The sequence below is a fragment of the Lacerta agilis genome, chromosome 4, assembly GCF_009819535.1.
Source record: "Lacerta agilis isolate rLacAgi1 chromosome 4, rLacAgi1.pri, whole genome shotgun sequence".
Taxonomy (NCBI): Eukaryota; Metazoa; Chordata; class Lepidosauria; order Squamata; family Lacertidae; genus Lacerta; species Lacerta agilis.
This window is the reverse complement of record NC_046315.1, coordinates 18,140,415-18,167,925: the sequence shown is the minus strand read 5'-3', so window position 1 is coordinate 18,167,925 and position 27,511 is coordinate 18,140,415. Positions and strand designations below refer to the sequence as shown.

The following is a 27,511-nucleotide window of genomic DNA, read 5'->3' as shown; positions in this document are numbered from 1 at the left end:
CAATGCATTCATTGTATGCCTTCAACATGGCTATAAAAGTCCATACAGTCTTCAGTTAAAGGGGCTTCCAGATGATTTGTGTATCGCTTCTTGGCCTTTTGGCTAAGTATCAAGTGTTGAATCCAGATGATTTGCGTATTGGGCATTCATCTTGATTTGTTTGCCGAGAGAGTAGACAACTATTGGCTATTTAATGAACATTCATTTTTATTTGTTTGCAAGGAGGGAGCTTTGATGACATTGCATCAATGCAAGCGTTATCCACACTTTCCGGTGCGTCCCCCCCCCACTACTTTTCCTTCTTGCAGAAAGTCTGATATTTGTTGGTTTGTTGCATAAGAAGACCTTCCAATCCAACCCAAATGTGTCCACCCGAAAATAGTGATAGTTTGAAAGCACCCTAAGTCATGTGAACCTCTGGTCATATGTAGGGTCTGGTGGAATGAAGCAGTGTTAGAGTGGAGACCCTACAATTTAAAAAAAAAATGAAGGTGGGTGAACTGTCTGCAATTAACAGCAGTACTTATGTGGATGCAAGAAGCAAATAGCAGAGAATAGAAGAGAGAACTTGAAGAGGTGTATATATCCGAAGATGGATGGGAGGTGCTGTGAAAGAAAAAGAAGGCAGATGTAAACTGCTCTGGGAGACATCTTGGCTGAAAAGCAGTTGCAAATGCTCCAAATAAATACATAGGAGTGTGGAGTAGCTACACCCACTTTTGGCCACATCCACCAATGGTATGTGTTGCCCCCCACCCCAGGGTTGGTCAAAGGTGAATGCAGCCCTCAGACTAAAGAGACTTAGCTACCCCTGTTCTAAGAGGCTGTTGAAGGAATAGCAAGAAAACCCTTTGAAATGCTTTGTGTTTTTCTAATGAAAAAGAAATCATTCCTTGCAGAGTAAGGATTTTCACTGGAGCCAGTTGAATACAGTGGTGCTTGAGGTTACATACACTTCAGGTTACAGACTCCGCTAACCCAGAAATAACGCTTCAGGTTAAGAACTTTGCTTCAGGATAAGAACAGAAATCATGCTCTAGCGGCGCAGCACTAGCGGGAGGTCCCATTAGCTAAAGTGGTGCTTCAGGTTAAGAACTGTTTCAGGTTAAGAACGGACCTCCGGAACAAATTAAGTTCTTAACCCAAGGTACCACTGTACCAGGTAAATGACACACCTTCCTTCTGGAAGGTTCTCTTGCTCCAAAGTCAGTCTTTGAAAATTCAGGTTTTGCAAGATACCTAGGACCAATACATGTGTGTGTGTGTGTGTGTGTGTGTGTGTGTGTGTGTGTGTGTGTGTTTTAAGAAAGGCCTTTTACCCAGTTCCCTGCATTTAACCCAGGATAAGACCTTGAAATGCGGAGAGTGCAAAGAGATTTAATTGAACCTTTTAAAAATAAACCCTCAAGCAAGTTGGCAGCCATTTAGGCCCTTGGAATGAATGGTGTAATAAATAATATGCTCCAATCAACAATCAGAATCTCAGTGCAGACATCGGCTAAAATATATGCTCTGGCTCATGGCTGATTTATTCTTCCTCTGCTATCCCATTTAAAAGGCCTTAGATTGATGCCCCGAAAGTGACAAAAGTGTTGACTGAAAGATTCATATCACAGTCAGATGAGAGATTAAAAACTCTGAAATCTAGGAACCTAGGAATAACCCGAGGGTTCTGAATAATCCTGACACAAAAGTAGTAAGAACATACGAAGAGCATGCTGGATAAGGCCAGTGGTCCATCTGATTTTATGGATCCTGTTCTCACATTGGCCAGTCAGGTCATACCAACGGGAAGGATGCAAACAGGACTTGAGCACAACAGCACTCTCCCCTCCTGCAGTTTCTAGCAAATGGTATTCACAAGCATACTGGTTTATACTTCCACTAAAATTAATGGGCCTAAATTTGTCATGCTTGGTTGCCTTGCATTGTGCTTTGCCTTGAATTATTTTTATTTTCTTATGTTGTATTGTGGGTTTGTACTGAATGCCTTTAGGGTTGCCATACATATCCGAAAAACTGCTGTCTCTAGCAGCGTCCAGGCAGAAATTGGTAAAACCCTACAACAGCTCATTTGGTTAGGGTGCGGTGCTGATAATGCCAAGGTTGCAGGTTTGATCTCTGAATGGGACAGCTACATAGTTGACAAGATCAAGCGTGTCCAAAGTCCATTTCGGGAGCCTAATCCGACCCACTGTTCGATTTAATCCGGCCCTTGTGGCAGTATATGTCCTGGGGTAAAATTCTAAAGAAAGCTCAGCAACTTCAATCCTAAAAAAAAAGTTTGGACACCCCTGGACTAGATGATCCTCAGGGTCCCTTCTAACTCTACAATTCTAAGATTCTATGATTTTGCTGTCATTTCTAAGTAGATAAGCTTGTGTAAAGCAACAAATAAGCTTGATGATTCTGAAGTCAGTTTGCTATAAATAAGGTTTAGAATTGGGATTGAAGTTGCTGCATCATATTGAAGAAGCATCAACTTGAGTTCTGTGTCAATTTGCTTGATCAGCAATACAAAATGTAAGCTGAGAAGCCAACGTTAGAAAAACAATGGGGACAAAGCTTATATTTGAGAGATACATCTCGGAAAGAATTATAATCTGCCCAGATATGAAGCAGTTATTTTTCATGGAGCAAAACTAAAACCTATGCAGCGAATGTTGCATTGTAAAACCAACAACAAAATAAACGATAAGCTTTCAATCTATTTCGCCCTCAGAAAACTGCTGAAATACGAGAACATGAAATAATGGCATTAGCAGAGGAAAGTCCAGAAATGTTGAAGAAACAAAAAGCTGTAATATTTTTGACATCTCAGACAATATTCTCAGAGAGCAAACTATAAGGTCTCTTCGCTGAATATGACAGCAAGAAAAAAGTGTTATAAATTGATGAGTAGGTGCAGAGCTTTTTTCTGGGGGGACGCGAGGGTGCGCATACCCCTAAACATTTTGTGAATCTTTGTACTTTGGTCCATTTACTTACTGTAAAGAAAATCACAATTTTAGAGTTCAAATCAGGAAACATACAGTACCCCTAAATATATTTTTTTAGAAAAAAAGCACCGAGTAGGTTGCAGAATGCAAAAAAGCAGTAAGAACTGTTCAGTGAAGATGCTGGAAGTGTGGTAAAGACTTGCGAGTTCTAGCAAAATTGACTTATATGGCAAAAAAGACAAGTATGAGTTTTTTCCACGAGAAAAGGGGAAATGTTTATTCTGTATGTTAGATCTAGAGGGTGTGTTTTGGAAGGGAGCTATGGTTTCTCACTCTCTTGAGTTGCAGACTGGAGAAAGGATAGTAATCGATCACCTGCGAAAATATGTTTTTCCTAATAGGAGACAATTTTACAGAACTGTATTGTATTTGGAATGTATGTTTGCTCTTACATTATGCTGTCATACTTGTAGTCTATCTGCCTCCTCATTTTGCTTGGACACACGGTTGGCAACAGCACCAGACATTATTGGGCAGCTGCAGGGGGTTGCCTGACCTATGGTATCCTTGAATTTGTTTTCCTGGTCTAGTGCTCTGAGTGGCTGGGTCCAGTTACCATTTTAATTTTCCCCAATGTATCATCAGCCTGCAGCATTGTAGAAAACTGAGATGGCAGCTGTCAGGTGGTGTTTGGAGCATTGTTACATGACACTGCTGCCAGGGCTCACCAATAGATTAGGAGATCCACAAGAGGGCACTTTGTCCAGGGTCTCCTCAAATCTTTCTTGGAAAGCTAGAAATATCTTCCCAATTTGTAAGTCATTTTGGGAGCCTGTCAGAGCTATAAAACGGGATTTACTTAGTCTAAAGGTTAAACACACACAAATCCTAAATTGGTGTGGTTCCATTTGTTCTAATTATTTCTCACATTGTTTACAGAAGACCAGGACAACCAATCCACAGTCCCTCTTAGGAAACACTTGTATCTTTGAAGATTACCATCAGTCTCTCCATAGTCTCCAATTGCCACGAAAATGCCAGTACTGTTATGAAAACCTTTAAGCTGTCAGGGCTTCTCACTTTGTCATGCAGAGTCCTGGATTCCCAAATGCAATCCTTTCCTGTATTGGGATAAAACCTCTCACACACTGGTACATCCATTCTGACTCTACAATATATGTTTGTTTTAGTCAGGAATATACCTACATGTAAAAAATGACATGTCAAAATAAAAACAAGTCTTAAAAAGTAATTGAAAATGTAGGGTAAATTTCAGCAGTAAAACTTATGGGAGTTAACTCTCAGTGGTTTTGTACAGCAACTGGATAAAAGATGAAACAACTGATATTTCAAAAGCCTTCACCATTGTTCAGTTATCTTCAAGTAATTCAGTGAGCCATATCATTTTTCTTTTAGGACACTGAGTAAGTAAGCTGCAGTAAGTAGCCGCTTGAGCAAACTATCATTGTTATGACTTTAAAGTATTGTTTTCTGAATCTAGGAGTAGAACCATTATGAAACTATTAACCTGGTTAGCTCTGCAGATAATTGATTATCATTTTCTACAACATACCTTTTACAAATGTAGTAGAAATTTATTAGCAGTTAATGAAAGCAATAAAGTTGGGAGATGAACTTGTACATAATTTTTAATCAATAGCAAAATAATTTCTTTTCTTTTTAAATTAAAAATGTACAGCAAATTTATAAACAACAGCACTCATTTAAAAGTGAGGTATTCCATTCTTTTAAAAAAATACAATATATTTTACAATAAAGTGCAATATAAAAAATATATATTTTGCCCTAAAGGTAAACTAGGTAACAAGCAATCAATACTTGCGTTACATCTTTATTTTGTTTGAGTTGTTTTTAATAGCATTTAAGGCATGTTGCAAATAATTATGTTACAAAGATAGCAGCTGAGAATATATTAAAATAGATCCCAGTTCAATATCCTCTGTCAGTGCAAATCAGTATCTTCTCTGCGTTAGGTTTCGAGGGTCAGCTGATGTGCTTTTGTATCTCTGCATGGTAGGGATGATGTCCATGTATGAGGGAGATGCAACCTGGAAGACCAAGAGAAAACACAACAAAAACAGCTTAAAGTACTCTGACAATATATTATTATTATTAATATTTATTAGTTTATTAAATTTATATACCACCATTCATCAAAAGATCTCTGGGCACTTCACAGAATAAAATACAAAATAAAACACAAGTCAATAATTAAATCAAAACAACCCCCACCTTCCCACAGACATATTTAAAAGGCTGTAGGATATTAATCAGCCAACAATAACAGACTACCTTGCTGTGATGGATAGGAGACTGAACTTGCTTTCTGAATGAAGGTTAGATCTCTGTGTAGAGTGACTCAAAGCAGATAAAAAAGCATTCCTGTGAACCTATCTTTATATCCACCTTAGCTTGCTGGTGAGGCACAGGTTCTCTGTTCTGGAATCACTATGTAGAGTCCTCAAGGCTCTCACTACCTCACCCTTTTATAGCCACTGAAAGAAGAACCACTAAAGCTGTTATTTATCCTTAACAGTGATCTTCATGGTCTTCATAACTGCAGCCTGCAGGGTCTCCAAACTGGTTGAAGAGGCTAAGGGTTTCAAGCCCAAGTACAGATAGTCCTGAAGCAACGTTAAGGTTTCCTGGATGAAAATACTGTAGCAGGCACCTTTTTTGAGTATGGCCAGTTATTCAGTCACCAAGTGGGTAAGTGCAGCCAAACAGAATCTGGGTGCAACAGACCTAGAGACAAAATGTCTGGTAGATTGAGGGACTAGGCTCTTAGTGGGTCTGAGATTTGACAAGTGGCCAACCTATCTTCTGGGCCACTGAATCATAGAATTGGAGAGTTGGAAGGGATCCTGAGGGTCATCTAGTCCAAACTCCTGAAATGCAGGAATCTCAACTAACAACAACAACAACAATAATAATTTTATTTTATTTTTTATACGCCACCTATCTGGCTGTTTCCCCAGCCACTCAGGGCAGCTCCCAACAGAACACTAAAAACAGAAGAAAACTTCAAACATTAAAATCTTCCCTAAACAGGGCTGCCTTCAGATGTCTTCTAAAAGTCAGATAATTGTTTATTTCCTTGACATCTGATGGGAGGGTGTTCCACAGGGCAGGCACCACTACTGAGAAGGCCCTCTGCATTGTTCCCTGTAGCTTCACTTCTTGCAGTGAGGGAAGCACCAGAAGGCCCTCAGAGCTGGACCTCAGTGTCTGGGCTGAATAATGGGGGTGGAGACGCATCCATGACAGATGGCCATCCAACCTCTGCTTGAAAACCTCCAACGAAGGGGAGTCCACAACCTCCCGAGGGAGTCTATTCCATTGAGAGGCTATGAGGATGACCAAGGCTTCTTCCCCACTTACCCTTCTCAAGAGACTTGAATGGAGAGGGACAAGAGGAAAGGCTTAATTAAAGGAAGCCTTTCATCTAGGGCAAGTGGGCTGGATCTAATTCCTCCACCCTGTTCAAAATGAACCTTGGCATGGAGTACTTTACATTTAGAGGGGTTGCAAACAGTTCTAGGATAGAGGTGCTGAAGTGCTACTGGAGGACGTTGAATGTTGGCTGAGACAAGCATCACTCTCTGGGGTTTCATTAATAGCTAAAGAAATAGGCAGTTGGGTTGAGGCCTTTATGCATCTTGAGACCAACAGCAGGCTGGACTCTGCCCAGATTTACAGGGAATCAGTCTTGAGGTACAGAGACCAGGTTTGGGTCTGTACACATACTGCAAGTCTGAGATGGATCTCCAGTTGCCTCCTTTGCAGAGGAGCCACTAAGCTGGGGGGGAAATTGGAATGGGGAAATGGCAGATGGGAAAAGTATTAAGTAATCTCTCCTGTCTATTCTCTGCCTTAAATTCTCGCATACTATCTTGAAACAGCTTTGTTTCTTTTCTTTTTAAAAGGCATCCAGGACACTGTTACATGCATTAGCACACAGTTATTACAGGACATTAGACGAACACATCTTGCTGGATCAGATTAAAATCCATGTAGTCCAGCATTTTGGTTCAGACAGCAGGCAACCATATGTCTTTGAAAGAGTACAAGTGGATGATTATCTCTGCTGCATCTTTATCATAAACAAACAACATATTGTCCATATGCATTTTACAATGGAAGAGCAAATGGGTATGCTTACCAAAGGGGAAAGAGTCTGTAAAACATTTGTGGAGGATGGGATTTTTTTCATGGTTTCATGGACATCTAAAATTGTATAAAATAAGAAATTTCAAGTTTATGGTGGGGAAAAACAAGGTGTACAATAATTTATTCTTCCTTCAGATTGTAAATAATACAGACTATGTTACCTACAGTTTTTGTTCCCTTTCAGGGCTCCATAAGCATTAGTTTTATTTCATTTCTATTTTTTTATTTCAAATTTGTAGAGAGGTCTATAAATGTCTACAATTCATGACGGTGTATGAAACTATGCTTTATGAAACTATGAAGTGGTGGGATATTAAGTGCCAGTTGCTACAGAGCAATAACCCCTGCTTGGGGGCTTCCAAAAGGCACTTGAATGGCCACCGTGGGAAACGAGATATGAACTCTTCTAGTACAAAGCTCTGTTGTGTTCTCAAGCGTTCAGCTCAGCTTTTTCTGGCTACTCAGTTTGCAGGCATGTAGTACTTTGGGATCCACGAACAAGGTGGCACTGTAGCCAGGGGCACTCTTCCACCAATTCCACTTGGCAGGCACCCCTTTCAGAATTAAGTCTGGCGGCCATCATTTGATGGGCTACCCTGTGGAATGAGGTAGCTTATCCTCTGACAGGGGTGAGTTCAAAAGCAAATGACAAAGGATTCTGAACTTCTTATCTCCTCCTTCTGTCAATATCCCCTACCTAATCTCAGATCTGTCATAAATCAAAATAGAGTTTGAAATAGAGTGTGAGTAGCAAAACATTCTGGTCTTAAAGCATGAGAGAGGCAGGAAGGATAGAAAATTGTTGAGATCATACCTATTATTGGATAACTTGTAAGGTTTGAAGCAACTTTGGATATTGTCTTTTGAAAAGAATGGACTTTTGCTTGACCAAACGAATACCCCAATAATAGTTGTATGGGAGTCCTCATGCCTAGAGAACTCCCCTATATCTGCCATCTTCACAGAGGCTCCAATCTGCTTTTGAAGTGCTTATGTGCAAAAACTGGCCTTGCCATGCGATTCTTCCATACATGCCATACGGCTGCAAATGGGGGCAACTATTTGACTAGGGAAATGAAAGGTAGCTTGTCACATTCCCATCTTCTGCACTGTAAGCTAAATAAAGCATCTAGGAACAGCAGTTCCACTATCACATAACCTTGTAACTAAGTAATTATTATGCCACTGCATGGTATATTTATTAGAAAACTGGGAGACAACACAGTTGGAAGCTGGAATGATTATTCTGGCAGTATTACATATTTACATTTAAACTGCAAACCCACGTGCACTTAATGGAAGACCCACTGATCTCAGTGGAACCTACTACCAAGAAGACAGGCAGAGAGTTGTATTGATAGAGTTAGTACCTTGGTGAATTTCATAGCATGATCTGCTGACTACTTACTAAGTAGCTTTTGATTAATGCGGTCGAGTGACTGAAGAACTTTGTGCTCTTCAAATGACAATGCACTCATTCCTTGCCGTGCAGGTCTGTTTAGCACTGTAGTCTGTTTGTATGGTTGAACTGTGTCCAAATCAATCAAGATGTCACTTTCTGTAGCTGATGTGTTTGCTAAGTTTTCTGCCAGCATAAACTGTGTAGTACTGTCTGAAACTAATAACAGAAATGTGTATTGTAGAAAAGGTTAGAAAGAAAACAAACAAAAAACTGGATTTGCTCCTGGGGTCAATTTGTTTTAATATCCACCTTTTACAGCCTTTCTCCATTGCTAACAACATGTATTTGTGCATCTTTCATGAATAATTTTCTTTATATTTGTTCCCACAGAACATCATGAAACTATCCGAGCAACATTAGAATTGTTTTTGAGGATGCCTATACACCTTTTCTGTGCATCAAAATATTTCCCCCACTTTTGATTCAGAAAGCAAATGACGTAAGACTATCATTACTTTCCTATAACGTTTCTGTGAGAAATGGACACGTGACAGATACCCGATCTTTTAAAAAATTGCTTTTTTATGCGGCTTTCCTCAGCTGTTCTTAAACCTTTTACCATTTCTCACTACCTGCAACCCTCTTGTGTTAAAACTGTGTCTTTTTCTTTGACTTATGTACAACACCTTGTTGTTCCAAGCACTCTACCAATGAGAGTTTATTTGCAAAATTCAAAGATATTCCTTAATTGGGAATGACACATGATACTTAGCAATGAATAAGTTTATAATCAGAACCTTAACATAATATTTCATAGCAACAGTCAGATTGAAACATGCTGCATTACCTTCATCAGAATTACTGATGCCACCCATGGCTTGCACTATATCATTTGCACAATGAGGTGGTGCTCGCTTCACAGCTTGTGTCATATTCTATAAAAAAAAGAATTTTATTATAAACTGCTTCAAAAAATAATCCTGACATTTCATGGTCCAGAAGTGCTAACGTTACTCTGAAATGAAAATCAAATAATGAAAAAGCCTTAAAACACACACACACACACACACACACACACCTATAACATATGCTGCTGTATTCTGGAGGACATTAGCCTGTGATGGTGGTGATACTGAACTATAGCAGAAAAATTTAATAGACTGTGCTTATTAACTCTGATTCCCACATAGTTCTCTATGATAACCCACGAACAGGTTACATATGCAAGCATATTCAGGATATAGTAAACCTGAACAGTTATTTGTGAAATGACTCCACCAGAGTGTTTCCTTTATAATGTACAGAATGCCCTCTCTCTACATTCTGCCTTATCAGAGAAGTGGAAGCAAGAGGTCTAGAGATAACTGTAGAATCTCTTTTCTACTGGAAGTAACATTTTAATTTTCTTCAGCATATTGTTCATATTTTTTTAACTGCAGATACAGAATCCATTTTCCTAGGACAGCTATTTTGATATTTTTCAGTCAGAAATTTATCAGATGTACCTGTCCAACACTAGTGGGCTTCCATACTGCAGAGGCTGCCTTTTGTCTCCTCTGTTCTAAAAGAGCCTTGCGTTTATTTTCATTATTTTCAATACTTTGTTTTCGTCTTGTCATGGCAAAAGTAGCTGAAAAGGATAAAAAAGCACCACAAAACACACACCTTGTTATATTGTCTTATACTTAAATTATAATTATAGTTTCAATGTTATCTTTCGTTTATAACAAAATCGAAAATTCTTTCTAGTAGCACCTTAGAGACCAACTGAGTTTGTTCCTGGTATGAGCTTTCGTGTGCATGCACACTTCTTCAGATACACTTTCGTTTATAAGCCACTTCGAACGCATATAGGGAAAACATAGTAACAAATAAATAAATATGCAGGAAAAAGGAATACAGGTGGCTTAACTTGAGTTTATTTTTGGATTATATCAGTAATGTTGAGCAAGATAGATGGCAAACCTGCTTGTATGGTACATATATGCTTTGCTTCATGGAGCAAATGTACAATTCTGGGTGTGCGTTGTTTGAGAAATATGTAGATCAGAAAAGCCAGGTGAGGAAAACAATTAAAACTTCCTCCTGTGCCATGGCTCTATTCCAAACCACTTCTATTTACTCTTTACAAAAAGACAATCCAATTATAGATCTCCCACCATCACATCTAGTTTGGGCCTTAGGTCTCCAGCAGAGGGCTTTCCTAGTCCAACTATCTCAGATTCTTTTAGCAGGAGATGATGGGGACTGAACCTGGAATCTACCACTGAGCTATGGGTCAACATTTAGGGAAGTTTATAACTAGAGCTGCAAGCTTTAATTGGTAGATTAATTAAACAGAGCTTTAGTTTATTGATGGGAGCGAATTCAAATCAATGGAGTTAAAAGTTAAGGATATATTTGTTAATTTAGCTTATTTCTAATTCTCTAATTTTCCTCTTGTGGTGTAAATACTAAAAATTATACTAGTGCTGATAGTATAAAGGAACATTTGGAAAAGACAAGCGCAAAATAATTTTCATGAATAGAGCCCTCGATTAGCATGTGAGCTATAGAAGAAACCACTTCAGAATATACCAGCATAGTCTAATTTATCAATATGAACTCTCAGTACTTAGGAAACCATATATGCCTATCCCAGGTACCCTTCTAGATTATTTACTCTCAAAAAGTTGCCAGTGCAGAAAATACAGAATTGAAACTAGGGTACAGACTCAATCCAAACTTCATACATGGCTCATTGACTAAAGATATTCCTTAACTATACATATATTACTATATAAGCTTTATTATTCAATATTAATTAAATTTGGCCTATATATATATTCTTGTCTTCTCTTTCCCCCCCCCCCCAACAAAATATGATAAAGGAAGAACCTTACTGCTTGGTGGAGAAGCAAATATTGGATTCACTCTGACACCTGATTTAATACTGCCCATCAGATTGCCACCATCAATTGTGATGTGAGTCACATTAGGTCTAGTGGGTTGCAAGTCACCATTATTTGAATTATTGCAGAGCGTAACACAATGTTGTGAATCTCCTGAAAGAAAAGAAAAACACACAAGAAGATTTAAAAATTATATTGTCAGGCTAACTCCACTCAATAGTTCAGAAATTAGTCAGGAATGTGTGTGTATTTTACAACCAACTGTATTATTTTACCCAATTATTTTAAGGCGTGTGGGGTGAAGTTGCAGCAAGACCTAATTTACCAGCAGATGATTAGACCAAATCAATGTATGAATGTGCAAGTTAAACATTCACTCAAGGCACATCCAATCTCCCTTCATTACTGAAGCACCACAAGTTTAAGCACACTGTCCAGGACTCTGCTAGATGACAGCCAAAGCACTCAGTCATTTGCAAGAATGAACTTTCATTTCAATAGTAGCAATCTATCAGATAACAGCTACTAATATTATTACTGTTGTTGAATTCATAAATCACCTTTTAGATAAATTTACAGGCAATTTACAACCATAAAACAAAACAAGTGAAACAAGTAAAAATAAATTTAAATACAATACAACACACAAGGCAGAGACATGTCCCCTCCCCCGGCCCCCGCCATCCAGCTGGAAAGGCAAAGTGAAGCAAAAGCATCTTCAGTTGTTTCTGGAAACTCCAGATAGTGGGCACCTGTTGTATCTCAATAGGGATGCTTTTCACTTAATAGTGACAGCTACACTTGCTTCAAATTACTGTGTAGTGGGATTCTGATATTTTAGGAACTTCAGGGAGAGATCCTCCTGCAAAATGCAGTGGCCGCGCTGTGGTGTAAAACCACAGAGCCTAGGGCTTGCTGATCAGAAGGTTGGCGGTTCGAATCCCTGTGACGGGGTGAGCTCCCGTTGTTTGGTCCCAGGTCCTGCCAACCTAGCAGTTCAAAAGCACATCCAAGTGCAAGTAGATAAATGGGTACCGCTCTGGCGGGAATGTAAACGGCGTTTCCATGCGCTGCTCTGGTTTCGCTAGAAGCAGCTTAGTCATGCTGGCCACATGACCCGGAAAAACTGTCTGTGGACAAACGTTGGCTCCCTTGGCCAGTAAAGCGAGATGAGTGCTGCAACCCCAGAGTCATTTGTCAGGGGTCCTTTACCTTTAACGTTACTAGGTATGTAGTGGGTAAGGCAATCTCTCAAGTAACCTGGTCCTAAGCTGCATAGGCCCTTATATGTTCATACCAAAACCTTGAACTTGGCTTTGTAGCAGATTGGTAGCCTGTGCAGATCCCACAGGCAAAGTGTTATATGCTGGTGGCAGTTTGCTCCCACAAGTGACCGAGGCATCATGTCATGTGCTAGCTGTAGCCTCGGGACCATCCTCAATATCCGCACAAAGAGTTCATTGCAGTAATCCAACCTTGAAATTACAGATGAGCTGAGACTTAAAACATACTGGGAAATCTGCTTGGGTACATGTACCCTGACACCAGGGCTGATATCCTGCCTGGACTGCCTCTAGTACCCGCTGCCACTGAGAACTCCTGTAGTTGTCAGCCTCTCCTTCCCCTTGCAAGTGGGCTAATCTGGTGATGCTGGCACTAAAAAGTACCGGGGGGAAATGGCTACTTCATTCCATTTGGCAAGTCAAGGTCAGCAACGCTGTGGGAGATAAATATGGTAGCCACCAGGTGTCGATCAGAGCTGATAACCTACTTGACTCTAGGCCCACTGCCAAATAAGCCTGCTTGTGAGGGGGAAGGAGGTGGCTGCAGCATTGTTAACATCAGGGAGCCCAAACAGTTGGAGGTTCTGGGTTGGGTGAGGCAGCCTGCTCATGGCTCCTCCAAACCCAGAGCTGCACCAGGGATGGCCTGATTCAGCTCTGCCTCTAAAAATTCTAAAGGAGCTTTTATCCTCCAGTCAGAAAAGGCACTGTGGTTTTATCCACTGTGGCACCATTCATCAGGGCTGAGCTAGTCACACCTATTTGTAATTGTCATGGTCAGAGACTGACTAAAACAAGGAATGGGCAGAATACCACTTGTTAGATACAATTTTTGTCTTGCTTTTGAAAGGAAGTATGTCCAGTCTGGTCTTTCTCTTTCAGTACACTCCTGTCCTTTTGTTATTTCTGACCCTAATGTAAGATTGGCACAATATGCCTGAAATTAAACTTCTTTCAAAGTCCCTCTGAATGGGCCCTCTGTACTTAGTTCTGATTTTATCAAATATACTATCTTATAAATCCTTCTAATTCTGTGAAAACTCATAAATCTTACCAGCAGCACCATCCTTTTGAGCCAGTGCACGATGCACTCCTTGCCACAAAACTGTGATTTCTTCATCAGTTGGTGTGCGATCTCGACATAATCCATTTTCTGAGTACACACAGTTTCCTTTTGGAACGCTGTTGCACCGGGCAACTGCTTGACCAGTAGCCTTTTTCTTCCTCAACAGCTCATAGGTAAATATGCTATATGAAGGTCGCATAGCGGCCATCTGTGAATTGCAAGCAGTACCTGAAGATGGAGAATCTGTAGTATCTGAACATAAATCTTGACCTTCAGGCAAGAAATGACTGTTTTCAGTATCTGTGTGAGCTTTCCAAAGATTTCCTGACTGATGCACACTGTCTGCTGGATTTTCATCCATTTTTTTGCCTGGTATGGGCTTACTTGGTGGGTGAGGTGCCATGATTTTGCCCTGAGTTTTCATAACCTTTGTGGCTTCACTAGCAGACTGTGGTCGGATAATGGTGCCCTTTCGGTTTTTACTTGTGAAACTTGATGTGGCTTTGGCAGATTTTGGTCTTTTGATCAATTTCGTTCTACTTTTACATGGATTGCTTTTGGGATTTTTTAGTTCACAATTATATAGTAGGGGCATTTCTTCACCTCTTGGTGCTATCCATGCTTGTCTAGCAACATGATATCCTTTAGATACAAAAGCATTCTGCATCCCATTATCTTTTTCTAAGTCTTTAACAGTAGCAATTTTTGCAGATGCCTGAGAATTCTCCTGGAGATATTCTGGAAAAACAGAATTGAGAGTGCAAGCGGGAATGCTTCTAACATTAGTTCTAGAAGTGGCAGCTCTAATTTGAGAACCAGGTGATCTGGGCTGTGCATGAGGTATTTCAATGATATTTTGTTCTGAATGTTTTTCATCACCCACTGCTCTGTTAATTTCATCAAACCACCTAAGTTTTTTACAGTTCTTTTGCTCTGCATCTTTCCCTTTCATTTTTGCCAATTCAACACTGTCTCTAGGCTGAGTCCCAAATCTGATCCCCCTGTTGACAACCAGTGCCTTGAAATTGCCAAGCTCATATTTAGATTCTTTTTTCAAGATGCTTTTTGGAAATTTCACTACTTTTTCTTCACTGGGGTTGTTACCCTGTTGGTCAAGATCAGATAAATTAGCAGTGGAATCTTCATGAGACACAGATAAACTATTTTTAGTCATTTCATTATCCCCATTAGCATTCTGTTGATTTATACAGCCTTTACACATCTCTTCAAACAAAGATGTTACCACCTTTTCATGTTTAGCATTTGTCACACATTCTATATCTTCAGTACATCTTGCTGAAGGATCATTTCCCTTCTTCTCCATGCAATTAATTGAGAAGCTGTTATTGTAAGGGGTAGTAGGAAAGACCGCAGGGGTTGCTGCTTGTTGACAGGAGACTTGTGCTGATGAAGTTCTGTTCAGGGGAAGCTGAGAATTTCTCTCTTGTAGTGAAACAACTGAAGGATCAGGGACAGCCCAAGCTTTGTTTATTTTGTGTACTGGGCTGTCAGTAGCTACAGGACCCTCTGTGCTAATTGTGCCTGAAGACGGACGTTTTGACAGAAAACTTTTCTCTTCTCTTTCATTTTGTGCAAAGGTTAGATTCTCATCGGAAGCATCTCTCGCAGTCTCTCTTTGTTCAGACCTACTTTGAACAAATGATTTCTGATCAGGACTGCATGTGTCCTCGTCAGACGGTATGACATTGTATTTTATTAAAATATCACGAAAGGGGGAGGTTGTCTGGAAATTTGAGGTATTTAAATTTGTAAGCCAATTATTTACATGCTCATTTTTAGAAAAAGTGATGTCAGTTTCATCAGAGAAACTTTTATTTCTAGTCTGTAATTCCTCTGAATTGTGGACTGAGGAGTCCAACTGTGCAGATAAAGAAGATATTTCACTGGGTGTTGTACAACCTTCATTTGGTTCTGCAGCCTCAAGACTGTCCACACTGCAAACACTTTCTGTATGGGCTATTTCATTCACTTCCTGATGAAAATCCTAAGACAGAAAAGCAAACAGCTTATAAATATCACCAAGACTTTTCTTCTTGGTCAAGTTTAAGAGAAAATTAGGGAAATCGGGGAGGTCCTTATGGTTTTTTGTGTGAAAAGTAGTAAGATTTTCAGGTCTGCATTTCAAATAAACATCAATATGTCCTTGTTGACACTCTTTACCAAATCAAAAAGAAAAAAAGACATTGGGAATAATTTGATAGAAAAATGTGGAATTTTTCAAGAATACATTTCAAATATCTTTTTTACGTCATCTCTGCAAGTCAGAATATCATTCTGAATACAGGATGAAGTGTGCTAAAAATGTCACAAACGGCCAGTTTTCTTAATTGGAGCTTCTATTTGGCCACTGATTTTTAGTGCTAGAAAAATATCGCAAGTTCTCATACACCACGCATTCTGGGTGCCACCTCTGCATAGGGATGAACTCATTTCAGTTGTATATTGAATTTATAGGCAGCCACATGCCTGATTCTAGCTCTAATTTCATTCTATTTAGCTGAATGTTTTTACAAATGTCTGGTGCTGCAAGTTTAGACAGAAATTACCTATGAAAGCCCCTGGGATACACAACCTGGCAGGAATAAAATAAGTTAAGCACCAGTGCTAATGTGTGCTTGTTAAAAGCTCACTTGTTTTTCCAGGCCTTTGCTAGCCATTAATACCACCTTGTTGTATGTTTCTGTATGCTGCTGCATTTATTGCTTTAAGGTACTTTAAAGGTATTTGACAATTTTTAAAATTTGTTGTGAGCCACTTTGAGAAATGAAGGGAGGTATAGAAATGTTTTAATTTTTTTAATCAGATAGCTGGAAACCACAATAGCATCCAAACTAATGATGCTTTTGCTTCATTGTTTTTAGCTTAAGTCTTATAAAAATAGTTTACCTTATCTCTTCCTTTCTTATAATTAAGAACCAGTGAAGCCTGCTTCTTTGGGATAAAAAATATTAGTGGATATCAGTCCAGTAATTTTTATTGCAGGCCCCTGAATTTTATTTGAAAACAGACGCTATACCTCAAAAATCACAAAAAAGTACATACAAACCCTGTGGTGACTATATCACAGCAATATTCTGGTTTAGAAGTGAATTAGGTTTAGAACTGAAATCTTGTTTGATTTTAAAGGGATATATATTAATAGGAAACAATATTCAGACTGGCATAGTGACCTTTTTATATGTCTTAAAAGGGGGAATTTTAAGAATCTTTATAATCCTACCAGATCTGTAAAACCGCAAAGTGAAAGGTCAAAGGACCACAATGTATAATCATACAGATATGGTGTAGTCAATTGCAATGATTTTGACTAAGTACAGCACCTATTCAACAATTGCTTTCCACTCACCCTTGCTTAATTAAAAGTGAGTTTTAGAGCAAAGCATCACAGTGAAACAATGCCAGTGGTTACTCTGTAGCATTTGTTTGTCTGTATGTTTAAACTCTTACATATTTTACAGTCAAACCTCGGCTTCATTTTGGAACGTTTTGGCTCCCAAATGCCCCCAAACCCAGAAGTAAATGCTCCAGTTTTCAAACATTTTTTGGAGGTTGAATGTCCAACGCAGCTTCCACTTGAGTTCAGGAAGCTTCTGCAACCAATTGGAAGCTGCACCTTGGTTGTCGAACATTTCGGAAGGCGAGTGGGCTTCTGGAATGGATTAAGTTTGACAACTGAGGTTTGACTGTATAAGCAACTTCCATTTCTGCTAATTATCTTCAACAGTTGGAAAATTGTATCTGCTTTGCCAGAAAATCCCCAGCGGCCCCTAGTGGCAATTTAACGATGCAAAAGAAAAATAAGTTGTTTATAGTATTGCTTTGCAATTCAAGCAGCAGACCAAACTGAATACAGTTGCTTCAAAGAAACCTAAACATTATTAGTGAATTGATTTTGATGCTCTTTGACTGATAAAGCAACTGCAACAGCAACTTCAGCTGAGGATACTGCAACACACCTGGCTCAGCAGTCATGTGCACCTTCACAGGGGTGACATGCCTAGTATAAGGACAACTCTGTTAACACCTTAATGTCCTTTCATATGAAGTTCTACTTGTGTGTGGGGTTATCATGCTGTTTTACCTTTCGAGGTGATAGAAGTCCTGGGCTTCTAGATCCTTAAATTGGCACTGAAGCAGGTGCAATGGGTCTAAAAAGTTGGTACATTAGGTACTCCTACTTAGATGGTTTATGAATTGCACCTTTAAGAGGATGTAAATAACTGCCAGGACATCATACCTGAAGGTTGCTGAAATGTTGTTCTTGTAGTTGCTGCTGCATTTCATTCAGATTTTGTTGGAAGAGAAGCTGGGAATTGTCCGGGTTTGAACCACTGTTTTCCTGCATTATCCTATCACAGCCAGCTTTCACTGAGCTCTGTTTCCAGGAAAAGGGATCATTTCTAGTAGCTGAGGAAGTTGTGTCAGCAGCTCTTGCAGAGAAGAAACATTATAGTCACTTCCAGCTACATTTTTACTAGTTTCATGAAAAGTTTCACAGTAAAAAATTACATCTAAAGTGAAACATTCTGCACACTAAAATTAATTTAGTAGCTACAAGGTACTATAGAAGGTATAGTACTTGTGAAAAACATATTTCAGTAAAAATTTGCCCCAAACTAGGAATAAAGTGATTCTGCTGGTGTTGCATTTAGCTGCATTGTATATACTCCGTTAAGTTCTTACTTTGCTTTGCTAAATGCATATTTTTGGGGAAAATATGTGTCCTCTTCATAGAAAGCAAGTTTTCTGCCCCTACCTGCACCTCTGAAAAGCTTCTTAGGGGTGTTGTGGGGACCTTGGACAACATGGGATTTGATGTGGCAGTTGTTGAATGAAGGATCACCCAAAATTGGGCCTGGATTCTAATATGTTAATTTACAGAAGTTAATGGAAGGAAAATTTCCCACGACATCCTCCTACCCAGCAGTTCTTCCATGCCCCACCCAACATTGTTCACTAGGGAATGAAGAAAAACATATTTTATATGATCTTGCATTTAGCTTCCGCCCACAAGTATTGCAGCAATTTTATGATTGAATTAAACAAATAAAATATCTACCTTCCAATGACTTTGGATGGTGACAAATGTAATCCTGTTACTTGAATTTTCTTAAAAGCCTCATCTAATTTAGGTTCTGGTTTTCTCTGCACTAGGAATTAAAAAGAAGGACAGCATTTAGAAATATTTAATAAAATGTCAAGCTTTTAAACACAAAAACTAAGGAACAGTTTCCCCACCCCCTAGAAAACTCCTAGAATTCTAAAACTGTGCCCACACCAGCCCTCTACTACTACAATCCTTAACTTCTTCTTCTTCCTTGTTGTTCCCATACAGTATGGCTTTGCAAACTCTGCACACTCTGACTTATTTAAATGCACCAACAATTACTGCAATTCTTAAACTGTTTTTTGAATTTTTGAGGCATCCAATAATGATTGTGTATTTACAATTAAGGCTAAATTTACAAATTATACTGAACCCTAAATTAAGCATATGTGATTGCAACAAGGAAAATTCAATATAAGGGACAAAAAAGAGCACAATCCACAATAGCCTTCTTCTGCTATTTATTTCAGTCCAGTTCATTTTAATGGGGTCCATATAAAAAAAACTTCCTGGTAGATTGTGCCAGTAGCGGTTTTTTTGGTTGGTGGAAACAGAAAGCCCTGATAAAGGTAGGAGAGGAGTGCAGTGACTATAAGAAATGTCTGGTCAAAATTATTATTTTCTAAATTGCATGCTATCTTTCTGCCATAAATGACGTTAAAGGTGGCTTAATGATCCATAAAAATATTAGTAATGAAATAAAAAGCAGGAAAAATATATATGAAAGTACACCCTTGTTTTGAAAAGTAATATAAATAAAATGCAGCAGTTAAATAATTTATGCACCCAACAGGCCACGCAAAGGAGAAAATCTCTGGCTCCCAGTTCATTTCTACACGCAAAACAGACATTTTGCCACTGAGCTATGGCCTGGTATTGATTGATATTTTTAGCAATAATATTATTCATGGGTGGCTTCCTTTAATTCAATAATTATGATGAAACACGCACACAATAAAATTAATTTGTTAACCATCAAAAGTTTTGATGTATAAATTTTGTGTATACCGGTAAATTTTATGAAAAAACCAAGTAAGAAATCCCTGGAGAAGTTTCACAGTCAAATCAAAATGCATCATTACCAATGCTGTTTTTTTGTCTTTCATTTGATCAGTGGATAGGAAACATCCACCAAGAATCAGAGGTGATGCACTCATGACTTCCTGAGTGGAGAAGAATATTTAAGTGAAATACCATATCACATAGTTTCAACCTTGGAAAGTTGACTGAGACATCACACTGTCTGTGTTTACAACTGTTAGATGCCCCCGAGAGAGTACATTCATGAGAATTATAAAGACTGGAGCAGAACCAAAGGTGTGTTTGTGAATCGTTCACAACTGTTATGCTGTGTCATTAAAAACAAGTTTGAAATAGGGATCCTGTATTTAAATACTAAAAAACCCTGAAATATACAAAATTACTGTATTGCATCTCATAGGACTGCCCAGTAATGAAGTATGAACTTTGTTCATATATGAAACCAACTTCAATGATACATGAAGCAATTTGAAATTAATGAGTTTAAACAGTTTGCAATCCTGGTCACTAACATTAAAGCCTCAGCATCATTATACACACACCCCTACCTAACGACACCCAGATTTCCAAGGCAAATAATCACATACAAAAGTGCAGAAAAACTGAAATGAAACTGATTGCAGGCTGAATCATAGAATCAAAGTCAGCACTATGTAATACATGTGCCAGTGGTTATATTATCACAAGATTCAAAGTCTTCCACATTGCACAGTCTCTTCACCCCTAAAATTACTGGTTTTTGCTGTGGTTAACATTGAAGAGGCACTGCACCCTCCCAAAACTAATGCTCAATCAAAATTGTCAGTTTTGACACAGCTAATCTTAGGCTGGAGATCCAAACTTCCATCACAGATGCAGTGCTCCAAAAGCACACCAGCCTTTTACACTGTCAGTAGTGTAGATCTGCCTCTGGAAACCTATTTCTGTGCTCACAACTGTGTTACTAGATCAGGGATTGCCAGCTGTTTTGCACCCAATGACCCATGGGAAAACCCCACCAGTGGCTGCACAAAAGCAGAGGCTGTGGCCAGAGCTAAAAGTGGCCAGAGCACTTCTTACTTCTTTCTGCCACCTTTCCCATTGCCCTGAATGCTCAACAACTTTCCTAAAAAACAACAACAACAAAAACCCCTCAACAACTTTGGTCTGCCCCAGGTGGGGGTTGCTACGCTGTTGGAGCAAAGACCAAGACCTGGTTAGGCAAGTGCATAATGGTAGGCAGCAGCAGCTGGTAAGATGCAGCCGCATTGTTCTCCTGGCTACGCAACACCACACATTGCTGGTGGGCACAGTATGAAGAGCATTGCATTGGCTCCACCAAGAGCATACCGTGTTTCTCCTAAAATAAGACACCGTCTTATATATTTTTTTGCTCAAAAAAACACAGTATGGCTTATTTTCAGGGGATGTCTTATTTTAACCGTGTCACATCGGTACGCTGCATAGCCACGCCTCCCCAGGCTGTTTTAATGGGAGGTACCACGTCACTATGGCTTATTTTCGGGGTATGGCTTATATTTCGCAAATGCATAGAAATCCTGCTATGGCTTATTTTATGGCTATGTCTTATTTTAGGAGAAACAGGGTACATGGGATGAAACAGAAGTAGCAGTAAGAAAGCCACTATTCAAAACCCCAACAATCCAAGGGTCAGTCAACACACACAAACAGTATTATGAAAATTATAGACTTCCTCCTGTTTACATATATTTCTCATTATCTGGCACATGTTGTTCCTGACCTTTTTGGCTATTCAGATGGCTAAGTAAGCTTACAATAACACATTCTGCAGGATCAATATGCTTGTGGGCATGGTGTTTTGTTTTTTGACAACATTATTTCACTTTCTAAACTACTGTATTTATTTTTTTAAAGGAAAAAATAGATTTGTTCATTTAATATACTTTTATGGAATGGCCCCTAGGTATTCCAATATTTGTTTTTTTTGACAGATACTAATCTGTAATGAATACTATTTCTAACACACATTATAATGCAAGCATTATAGATATAGCTGCATTTGCAATATGCAAACCTTCTACTTTCTTCCGTTGTGAAAGTGGAATATGACCACGCTGGAACTTTTCAGTTGCTTCCTGATGTTTCAGTTTCCTCTGAAGCAAAATTTGTTCTCTGAATTTTTGTTCTTTTTCTTCAACGTCTTTCCATTTTTCTTCAAGTGCTCTGTGTAAAAACAACTACAGCTTTCAATAAAAATAATCACCATGGTAAGTGGATCACACCATTTTGCTTAAATCCTTCTTTATCCAAATACATCAGTGATCCATATTAAGAAGCACGTTTCAAACTCAGTCATGTCCTGACCTCTCTCCTCGCATGTGCCAGGAAGAGTGTGGATTGGCTCCACTGGCATGTTTGTATTGCACAGACCTTGTCTCCCCATCTATGTCTCCACACACACACACACACACTTAAAATACCCATTTCCTGACATGGCAATCACTGATTTTCCTCTTGGTATCTGCAAGCTCACCTTTGAACACTGGGAAATGAAGTAATAAGCTACCATGGAGTAACTAGATCTGATTGTTAGCATATGTGACACCCCCAGGATAAAGAACAAATAAAGAACAAATAATCTTTCAGATTTTTAGCAGAAAAGTCTTTATCAGGGGTGGCCAACTCCCAAGAGACTGTGATCTACTCACAGAGTTAAAAGCTGGCAGTGATCAGGTCAAAGTTGTTTGGGGGGTTCGGGTAAAAGTTGTTAAGTTTTTTCAGGGAGGGGGTAAAATGTTGAGCTTTTTTTAGGGGAGCTTCTTTGGGGGGAGGCCAATGATCTACCAGTGATCTACTGCAGACGTCCAGTAATCTACTGGTAGATCATGATCTACTTGCTGGACATGCATGGCTTATATTAATGAGTGAAGAGCTACATTCAAAACATATAAAGATTTACTGTTTGAATAAATCTTTCTAAGAGTACTTTTATTATATTTCTTGGCACATCAAGCAAGGGATAACATATATACATTAAAGTGTATATTCTGTTTCTTTGGGGCTTTGTGAATTCAGGGGAGATTTACCGTACTCCTTTGTTTGGCACAGAAGCTTGATTTTTAACAGTGCAAGAATATGACCCCTGAAAACTATACATTATTCTACGTACAAATAATCCCAACAAAGTGCAGACTAGTTTCCCATCAACCTCCTATCAGGTAGAATGTGCCTCCCTATTCTTCAGCTTCTTGGTGACTGTTTGGACATAGGGTCTGTGTTGAGGATAAGCTACAACTTTTTTCATTAAATCAAGTGGTCCCAGGGTGGGATTCATTACTGTTTGGGGGGGGGGTATTACTGTTCTCATGTGTTTATCATTTTAATCTATTGTTGTTGGCCACCTTTAGCTCCCTTGAGGAAAGGCAGGATTTAACTATTTTAAATAAAAATAAGTCCACTGTATTGCCCCTATTCTTTAACTCCCTCTCTAAATCTGTGATTTATCGCAAGTTCCTGCTTGTTGAAATCTGTACCAAGTGCCTCTTGTACTAAGAAGAGTATAATGTCAGAAAGTAATACTAGCAGCAGTTCATAACATAGACACTGACTCAAGGAATCTATTGTTACATGAATGTATACTATTTCGCATTGTGCAAACTAATGAACTCTGAACATTTCTTGACTGCAGCAGGGCAAAGCAGGAGTGTAACAAGAAGTGAACAACAAGATACTCAATCTTCCAGGTATGATTTAGTTTAGCACTTATTTCAAACGCCACCACTTTAAGTGTTAGGCATGATCATCTTTATTCTAGCCACACAGCGTATCCTGAAATAAATTTATATTTAATTTAAACTTTAAGCCATGGTTTCCTACTTATTAGATATTCATGGCCACACTGGAAATACATCATTAGTTTAGGACAGGGGTCCCCAAACTAAGGTCCGCGGGCCGGATAAGGTCCCGCGCGAGCCAATTATCCGGTGCCCAACGACCCCGCCGCCCGCTCTTACCGGCGCGGCTGCCCATCTCTGGGTCGGTGCGGCACCGGAAATAGCTTGTGCGCACGCGCAAGCGTCATTTCTGACGCATTTCTGGCGCAGTGCTGGAAATAGCTCTTGCACATGTGCAAGTGTAATTTCTCATGCACTTCCGGGTCTGCGGAGGCCCGTGCGCACAAGCACAAGCTATTTCCGGTGCCGTGCTGCACCAGAAGTGTGCCAGAAATTATGCTTGCGCATGGGCACAAGCTATTTCTGGTGCTGCGCCACGCCGGAAAAAGCGAGTGCGTGTGCATATGGGTGCGCGCTCCCCTGCCCTCTGCCCGATTGGCGCCAGGGGCCAGGTAAGTTTGGCACCCCCTGGTTTAGGACCTCAGCTAATCTGCACCATTTTAGAAATTCTAAGTTTAAAGAGTATCATTTGAACATTACCATAATTTATTTATTTGCTTCATTTTTATTCTACTCTATCAAACCAAATGATCCCAGGGCAGGATATTGCAATTATAAAACAAGTAGCAAATAAAACAAATATCTATAAAACATTCAAATGATATAAAATCCATAATTTGTTACAACTACTACTTTTTACTCCAGGTATCTGTGGCCTAACATATCCTACATCATTAAAAGCCTGGCTAGAGGTAGTTTTTACTTGGCAACAAAATTCAATCACTATAGGCACCAGTCAAATTTTAAGTGAAAGAGCATTCCACAGCCAGGGAGCCACCATCAAATAGGCCTTTTCATAAGTCACAGAGGCATGTATCACACACAGCAATGAAACATGCAGCAGGGCTTCCTCAGCTGATCGTAAGGCCTGGGTAGGGGTATACAGAGGGATGCACTCTGGTAACTGGATCCTTCCCACACCATTCAAGTCAACATTAAACACTTGAAATTGACTTAACAGCATACAGGCACGCAATGCAGAATCTTCAGAACTGGGTGCTCTATGAGCTCTGCTGGCAAATCTGTCAGTGCTCTTGCTGTAGCATTCTGTATCAGCTGCAGTTCCAAACCTTTTTCAAGGGCAGCCAGATAAAGAGCACAGTACAGTGATCCAACCTGGGGTTATCAAAGCATGATCACTGTAGCCACACTGTCCCTGTCCAGGAATGACCATAGTTGGTATCGGAGCTCCAAGCCACTTGGGCTTCCAGTGACAGAGATCAATCTTACACAGCAACCCCAGAACGTGCACCTGTTTCCTTGGAGCAAATGTAACCCCAGCCAGAACAGGCCACCTACTCAATTACTGGACATTAACACCATTTAAACACTGACCTCTGACTTGTTATGATTCACTTTGTTTATTGGCCCTTATCCAGCCCATTACTGCCTCATGTCATTGATCTAACACCAGCAGAACCTCTCCAGATTTAGATGGTAGGGAGAGACACAAGGTGAGTATCCTTAGCATACTTATGTATGCTCCGTATCACCTGATGAGCTCACTCAGCAGCATTACGTATGTTAAACAACATGGGGGAAAGAACAGAGCCCTGCAGGCTCCCACAACCTACCGTAATTGCCATCAGGCCAAGCTGAAGTCTCCCCGTTGCCTTTATATGGAAGCAGAATTTCACAGTACCTCTGATGCCAGCCCCCAAGAGCCAATGAAGGAGAAAACTGTGGTCCAGACTATCAAAATCTGCTGATTCAGTAGGGCTAACAAGACTATGCTCCCTCTGTGTATCTTCTGATACAGCTGATCAATGAAAAGAACCAACCAATGCCCCAAATGGACCTGAAGCCAGATTGAAATGGGTCTAAATAGTATGTTTTCCCAAATACACCTGAAGTCCATCTGCCATGACCCTCTTAAGCACCTTGCTCCAAGCAGGTAGCTGTCTCAGAAGGGTTTCTTGAGGGGCTGTACCAACTGCCCTTTCAAAGTAACTTGAACCACTCCATCCCACAAACAATTATTTACCACCACAACTAAAATATCAAGCATGCCTTACATTTACATACCTCCTCCTTTTATTTGTTTCTAGAAAATGTTTTCGTGCTCGATTACGAAACAGTCTTTGATCCTTTAGCAACTCGTGACGCTCTTTTGACAAGTCTCTTTCAAGGAGAATCTTTAGATTTCTGACCATGACATTAAAGATAACAGAAACTGTAACGAAAACCCTAGACACCCAGCCCACATTTACTTAGTATAATTTATTGAAGGTGTTTTTTTTTCTTCATTTCTGTGCTCCCCCCCCCCCCCCAGGGTGCTCAAGGGTACGCAGTATCGACATCTCTCTCTCTCTCTCATTGTTGTTGTTTAAAAATGTGGTACTTACTGTAACAACTTCATGGTGTTGATTACTGACACATATTTTTCTGGAGAAAAGCACTGATGATGATGGTAATAATAATAATAAGAACAAAATCAACTTCTGTTTTTGTTACTAATTATAATAATAAACCAATTTCTGTTTTTTAATTTTATTTATTATTTATTGAATTTATATACTGCCCTGTACCCGGAGGCGGCTATTTATTATTATTATTATTATTATTATTATTATTATTATTATTATATTTCAGTGAAGTTTCAGCGAGCCTATTGAGAAGACCCCTAAGAAGCAACTGTACCAAAAGAAATTATTGTGAAAATAATAACTATTTAGGGGGCCAAGTCGCCAAATTTTGTCCTCGCTGGGTCCTCCCTGGCCTGAGCACCACACCTGTTCCCTCAACAAGCGCTTCTTTCCCGCCCTTCCTCTCTCCCCCCCCCCCGCTTCTTTCCCGCCCTCTCGCCTCCTGCCCCAAAGGAGGATACGTGGAGGGGCCCAAGGAGCTCAAGGCCCGGCGGCTGAGGCCCCGCGGCGGAGCGCTTTCCGAGACGCCCCTCCTCGCGCCGGGGGCAGCGGGCTCGGCGGCGCCTTCGGCCTCCCACGCCGAGGCGGCCTGGCTCCCGGCCGCTGCCGCCGGCGCCCGCCCGTAGCTGGAGTAGTAGTAGAAGTTGCCGTTGCCGCCGATCACGTTGCCGTTGCCGTTGGCGCCTCCGCCAGGCTCCATCCACGCGCCCCCGAACCTTCAGCCGCCCTCCGCCGCCGCCATCTTCACCGTCCCCTCACACCCAGCGGCTCTCGGGCTTCTCTCTCTGTCTCTCTCCCTCGCTCACCGCCCTTCGTCTCGCTCGCGGGATCCCCGTCAGCGCCCAGCGGGGGGGCTCCAGCGAGCCCTCCCCGCCGCCTCAGAAGCGCCCGCCGAAGCCCCTCGCCTGGCTCCAGGGCGCCGCCGCCCAGCCGCCATCTTAGCAACCGGCGACGCCGCTTCCTTCGCAACGGAAACCAAGGGAGACGGAGGAGGAGAAGGGGCGGAGCGCCATGCGAAGGGGCCGGCTCGGAGACAAGGGCCGCGCCGAGGCGGAGACTCTGAGGCAGAGAGGCCTTTCCGGGCTGGCCGTTTAGCCTCTTCCCCGCCGTCGAATATATTATCTTTTTCCTCGAATATTTTATCTTTTTTTGGGGGGGGGGAAGGAATGTTCAGGGTTTTTTGTTTTTGTCGATATATATAGGCAAAAAGTAAAAACACACTCATATATGTGTGTGTGTATACTGTATATACATATGTACAGTACATGTGTGTGTACACACACACACGCC

General features: G+C 40.3%; 1 protein-coding gene across 3 annotated transcripts; it reads right to left on the bottom strand.

The window, feature by feature from the left end:
* Positions 1–4,509: 4,509 nt before the first annotated feature.
* CEP126 (centrosomal protein 126) lies at positions 4,510–27,316 on the bottom strand. 3 transcript variants are annotated; one of them, XM_033146167.1, is made up of 12 exons: positions 26,683–27,313; positions 25,881–26,000; positions 21,977–22,125; positions 18,853–18,943; positions 18,031–18,223; positions 13,761–15,777; positions 11,415–11,576; positions 10,038–10,162; positions 9,380–9,467; positions 8,539–8,748; positions 7,123–7,187; positions 4,510–5,008 (listed from the first exon to the last, which is right to left on the bottom strand). In XM_033146167.1, the coding sequence occupies exons 1-12, from the start codon at positions 26,919–26,921 to the stop codon at positions 4,913–4,915; spliced, it is 3,555 nt and encodes a 1,184-aa protein (XP_033002058.1). In that variant the 5' UTR covers positions 26,922–27,313; the 3' UTR covers positions 4,510–4,912. The 3 variants fall into 3 exon arrangements, with proteins under 3 accessions (XP_033002058.1, XP_033002059.1, XP_033002060.1); XM_033146168.1 differs by lacking the exon at positions 8,539–8,748 and having other exon boundaries at positions 26,683–27,316; XM_033146169.1 differs by lacking the exons at positions 21,977–22,125; positions 25,881–26,000; positions 26,683–27,313 and having other exon boundaries at positions 18,031–18,221; positions 18,853–18,938.
* Between the last annotated feature and the right edge of the window lie 195 nt (positions 27,317–27,511).